This window comes from Geospiza fortis, unplaced genomic scaffold, assembly GCF_000277835.1.
Source record: "Geospiza fortis unplaced genomic scaffold, GeoFor_1.0 scaffold145, whole genome shotgun sequence".
Lineage (NCBI taxonomy): Eukaryota > Metazoa > Chordata > Aves > Passeriformes > Thraupidae > Geospiza > Geospiza fortis.
In genome coordinates this window covers 3,320,528-3,325,662 of record NW_005054362.1, presented here as the reverse complement: position 1 = coordinate 3,325,662, position 5,135 = coordinate 3,320,528, and the positions used below count along the sequence as shown (strand labels likewise).

Here is a 5,135-nt window from a genome sequence, read left to right as displayed (position 1 = left end):
TGCAGGGGCCCCACTTCCCAGTCTGCCCCCCGTTTTTCCCCCCAGGCTGGGAGAAGCAGGAGGTTGCAGTTGGTTTCCTACTTTACCATCTCCAATGGCCGTGGCTTTGTCACCCGCAGGTGCTGACCCAGAGGAGACAATCCTGAATGCATTCAAGGTGTTTGATCCAGAGGGGAAGGGCCTGAAATCTGCCTAGTGAGTGCAGGGGTACCTGGGGCAGGGAGTGATGGGGGTGTCCCCGTCAGGACCTGCCCAGTGCTCAGCACTCTCTCTTTTTGCAGCATCAAAGAAATGCTGATGACACAGGGGGAGAGGTTTTCCCAGGAAGAGGTATGGTCTCCTTCCCACCTTCTGCCAGCCTCCCTCCATCCCAACAGACCCCATCCCTCCTCCCAGCCCTCCCATGCCACCTTTTGTCACTGCTCTTCCCTGGCAGATCGATCAGATGTTCGCTGCCTTCCCTCCGGACATGTCTGGCAACCTGGACTACAAGAACCTGGTCCATGTCATCACTCACGGTGAAGAGAAGGACTAGCCCAGGCTCAGGGCTGGGGCTGGCACTGCAAGATCACCTCTCCCCGTGTCACACGGGGGTTCCCTTTCCTCTTCCCCTGGAGAGGCATGTGCCTGGGAATTTGGCACGGCAATGGCATTCACATTAAAAGGCCTTTTGGCAGGAGGAAACCCAGCTGCTGGTGTGAGCAGTGCTTGGGCTTGTGTGCTGTGCCTGTGCCCCGTGGGAGCCCTCAAATCCTTCCAGACCCTGCTGGCCTCAGCACCCCAGACCTACTGCATGTCACCCTCATGTGTCCTCTGCCTCCCACTCCCACTCCCAGCCCCAAACCAGCCTGTTCCACACTGGGCTGTGCCCATCCCACCTGGTCCCAGGGCCAGCACTGAGCTTAGATTTCCATTAGGCAGCAGAGAGTTGTCAGATTCTGCCAGTTTAGCGGGGAACACCCCATGAGCACATTCATCCCTGCACCCCACCTGCCAGGCCCTGCCCTCGGGCACGGTGCAAGATTGGCACCATGGTCCCCATCTCTGGCTGTGGGGAGTGCCTTGGGTTGTGTGACAGGAATATCACCCTCTGCTAGAGCAGCTGATCCCACCCTGGCTGGGTGAAGCCATGCCAAGACATCACCTGGTGAGGTTGTGAAGCCTGTTAAAGGTGTTGGGCTCCTTCCAGAGAAGGAAGATGGAATGATGTGCAGGATGCAGAAGCTCAAGAATGAAACAGCTTCTTTAATTCCCTGGCGGGCTCTTGCTCCCTGATGGGCTCCCTGATGCACTCTGTGATGTGAGCCTCCTCCTCCTCTTGCCCGTGCTGGGGGGCCTGCTCACCTGCTCCTGCTGCCTCTGGATGATGAGCTCACGCAGTTCTGCCCGGCCCAGCGGCTCTTCCTCTGCCCAAGAGAACAGCCATCCCATAATACAGACTGTTCCAGGCCTCACACCCCTCATACAGACTGTTCCAGGCCTCACACCCCTCATACACACTGTTCCAGGCCTCACACCCCTCATACACACTGTTCCAGGCCTCACACCCCTCATACACACTTTTCCAGGCCTCACACCCCTCATACACACTGTTCCAGGCCTCACACCCCTCATACACACTGTTCCAGGCCTCACACCCCTCATACACACGATGGGGAACCGCTCCTGCCCACCCATGGCCCCTCTCTCCCCCCTCCCTGCTCACCGGTTTTGGGGTCAGTGGTCTCCTCCAGGTCTGGGGGGGCAGGGCAGAGCTTGGCCCTGTCCATGGTCCAGAGGAGGCTGGGGGCTGCCCGGAGGGGGCTGACGAAGGCCTGGGCGCGCTGGGTGCGGTCCAGGGAGGTGTAACGCAGCAGGGACTCCCTCATCAGGAACTCCTTGACCTTGTTCTCCACGGGGCCTGGGGGGGAAGGAGCCACAGTGTCCCACAGCGTCCCTGCAGCAGGACCCTGCCTGAAGCCAGCCCTGGCTGTCTGCAGAGTGGGGGATCCACTGGCTTCCCTCAGGGCAGCCTGACTGGATCATGGAATCATAAAATCACAGAATCATTAATGTTGGAACAGACCTCCTCCAAAACCATCAACTTCATACTGAGCATCCCCTGCCTGTTAAAGCATACCACAAAGTGCCACATCCCCTTTATTTTTGGAGCACTTCAAGGGTGGTGACTCTACCACTTCCCTGGGAAGCCTGTTCCAATGCTTGACCACTACTTCAGTGAAGGAATTTTTCCTAATATCCAAGCTGAACCTCCCCTGGTGCAATTCCCCTTGTCCTCTTGCTGGCTGCCTGGGAGGAGAGGCTGACCCCACTACACTTTAGCACCCAGAGCCACAATGAGGCTTTGAGGATCCATTGGGATGTTAAAAATCCAAATTAGCTCCTAAATTTGCTGGGAATTTGGCATTGCAAATTCACTTTAGGGTACACATGACTGATGGGACAGTGGAAAACAAAAGCTCGATTTAAACACAGTGCAAGCAGGTGGTGGACAGGACTTCCCAGAGTGGTGGCACAGGAAGATGGGCAACCCTGACCTACCAAAAACTGGCACCAAGCTGTCCCCAAGAGGCTTCACTATCTTTGTAGTGTCACAGTCCATTTCCTTCAAGAGGGTCTCAATGCGAGATTGGATCTGTCCCAGGAGTTGGCTGCTCTCCTTGTATTTGTTCTCATACTTGTTGGCTTCCTCGGTGGTCTCTGCTATTTTTGCCTACCAGCAAAGGTTTTTGTGTCACAAAGGTGTCACACCAGCCCCTGGCTGATCCCACCACCCCAGTGCTGCCCAGTTCCAGTCTGGAGACAGAATCACAGGATGCCAGGATGGGTCAGGTTGGAAGGGACCACAATGGGTGGTTTGGTCCAACCTCGAGCAGGGTCATGAGCACAGAGCACAGGGCACAGGATTGCATCCAGAAGGTTCTTGAGCATCCCCAGCTGCCCATGCTGGCCCAGGGCTGGCAGGAGCCCCACGGCCACCCTCTCACCCTGCAAAACATTTGCAGGGCCCTTTTCTCCCCACACCTCTCCAGCCCCTGGCCAGAGCAGCATTTACAGGACCAGACTCCCTGGGACAAGTGCTAGGACAGACAGGGATGTGCTGCTCTTCCAGAGGGAATCCACGGCCACCATACCTCCAGCTCCTGCAGGACCTGAGTCTGGATTGTCTCTGCCTGTTCCCGCTCTGTTGTGATGGCCTCCATATCATCCTGTGGGATGGGAGCACCAACACATGGGGTGGGCACCGATGGAACCACACCTGACCCACCAGACAGAGCCTGGGGACAGCCCAGGAGCAGGGACACCTCCAGGGAAATGCAGAACTCCCGGGAAATGCTCCCAGCTCCCCGGGACCCTGCAGTGTTTGCGCTGGGTACACGGTGGCAGCATTGAGACACGTTCAGCTCCGAGAACACAGCGGAGTTTAGGCTCTGGCTGCTCCTTTGCATCCCCCTCATCCATCCTCCCTGTGTGGCTGGATGCGGGCAATGATGCCGGACACTCGGGAGAGGACAAACCCACCCTGGCCCAAAATCACCGCCTGGCAAGGGGAGACACGGAGAGGCAGGAACAGACCTGGATCGCCTGGATCCTCTGCCTGAGATCTTCATTCCTGACGTTCAGCCTAATGGCATAGCTAAAGAGGATGAAGAATTTCCTGTCCTTCTCAAGGAAGTCCTCCAAGAAATCATCGATGTCTCCGTCCGACAGTTCCAGCAGACGCTTGTAGGCCACCTCATAGCTCTCCTTTTGGCTCCTTTTGGCCCTCTCAGCTGCCTCAAAGGCTGAGAAAGAGACAGAGAGCCGTGGCTGCCCTTTGCAGAGCCCTCCCTGCAGTGCTGTGGGGTTTGGTGCAGGGCTGGGGCAGGAGAGAGCGGTGCTGCAGGGGCAGAGGGTGCCTCTTCCACAAGGAAACTAAGCAGGGATGTCGTTGGAACGGAGCAAACACCATGGATTCCCTCCCAGGAGGACAGAATTATTAGATTAGATTAGATTTTAGGGAGAAATTCTTCCTTGTGAAGGTGATGAGGCTCTGGCACAGGTTGCCCAGAGAAGCTCCATCCTGGAAGTGTCCAAAGCCAGGCTGGATGGGGCTTGGAGCAACCTGGGATAGTGGGAGGTGTCCCTGCCCATGGAGGGGGTGGAACTGGATGAGTTTTAAGACTCCTTTCCAACCCAACCCGTTCTGTGGTGAAAGGAGCCATGGTTGCACACAGGAGCAGCTCCCTGTCCTGAGGGCACCCCAAGACGCTCAGTCTCACTCAATTATCACTGTTCAGCCTTTTTGTTTCTAGGGTGAAGGTTGGGTGGGGGAGGCTGTGGGCAGGGCAGCCATCCTGCCTTTGGGGTGCAGCTCTATAAACCACCATGAGCAGCCCAGCCCCATCAACTCCGCAGATTTCGGGTTTGTGGTCCCAGTGCCACAAATCCTCCTCTGTTACCTTCTCTTGCTTTGGCCTGTTCCTTCAATACAGTGAGATCTGCACATTTGCTGAGGAAGAAGTTCTTCAGCCTGGTCTCCCGGTGAAGGGCACACTTCCTCTCCAGCAGCCTGATGTTGTACTGGATGGTTTCCCTGTAGCGCACGTCCCGGATGTCCGAGATCCGCCCCAGATCCTCCATCCTGCACACGGACAGCAGCTCTCACACCTCGTGTGCGCACAAGGCTCTGTGTTCCTGGCCACTCCCAGGAGGGCCAGACCTGCCAAAGCCCCGGTGGTGCTGTGCCCGTTCCCAGATCTCATCTGGATGGAGTGGAGTCAGTCCAGAGGGAATTCACAGCCACTAACACAGATTTTGGTGGGGTTTCGTACTCGGGCATAGTACCCAGCTCAGGTGGGACTCAGAAAAAATAGACTTCTCCATGGGGCAGTCCATCCCATCCAAAGAAACATCTGGGACAGATGGAATTAAACACCCTGGAGGTACCAGTCTCCCCACACTGACCAGGCACCCAACCCTTAGCACCCAGACTGAGGTGGGAGTGGTGAATCCTCTCTCTGAAGCCTCAGTTGGGCTCTGTGTTTGAACACTCCTCACTGGCACCACCCAGCAGCCCCAAGTTCTGCCCAGAGGGCTGACCAGGCCCCGTACCACTGCTCGTAGTCCTCTGTGGCTTGCTCGATAGCAGCCTC

General features: G+C 56.8%; 2 protein-coding genes across 2 annotated transcripts in view; one reads left to right on the top strand and one right to left on the bottom strand.

The window, feature by feature from the left end:
• The window catches only part of MYL2 (myosin light chain 2), a 3,860-nt gene extending 3,172 nt beyond the window's left edge, over nt 1-688 (top strand). Inside the window, exons 5-7 of the mRNA XM_005424031.1 lie at nt 120-195; nt 282-330; nt 437-688. Coding sequence (XP_005424088.1) covers nt 120-195; nt 282-330; nt 437-535 — 224 coding nt within the window. The 3' untranslated portion in view covers nt 536-688. The remainder of the gene's footprint in view (nt 1-119; nt 196-281; nt 331-436) is intronic.
• Nucleotides 689-1,245: 557 nt separating this feature from the next.
• Nucleotides 1,246-5,135, bottom strand: part of CCDC63 (coiled-coil domain containing 63) — a 7,139-nt gene continuing 3,249 nt past the window's right edge. The window contains 7 exon segments of the mRNA XM_014308235.1: nt 1,246-1,406; nt 1,706-1,900; nt 2,542-2,713; nt 3,135-3,209; nt 3,577-3,785; nt 4,443-4,624; nt 5,095-5,135. The exon segment at nt 5,095-5,135 is cut by the window's right edge and continues 10 nt beyond it. Of these exon segments, the coding sequence (XP_014163710.1) occupies nt 1,246-1,406; nt 1,706-1,900; nt 2,542-2,713; nt 3,135-3,209; nt 3,577-3,785; nt 4,443-4,624; nt 5,095-5,135 (1,035 nt within the window).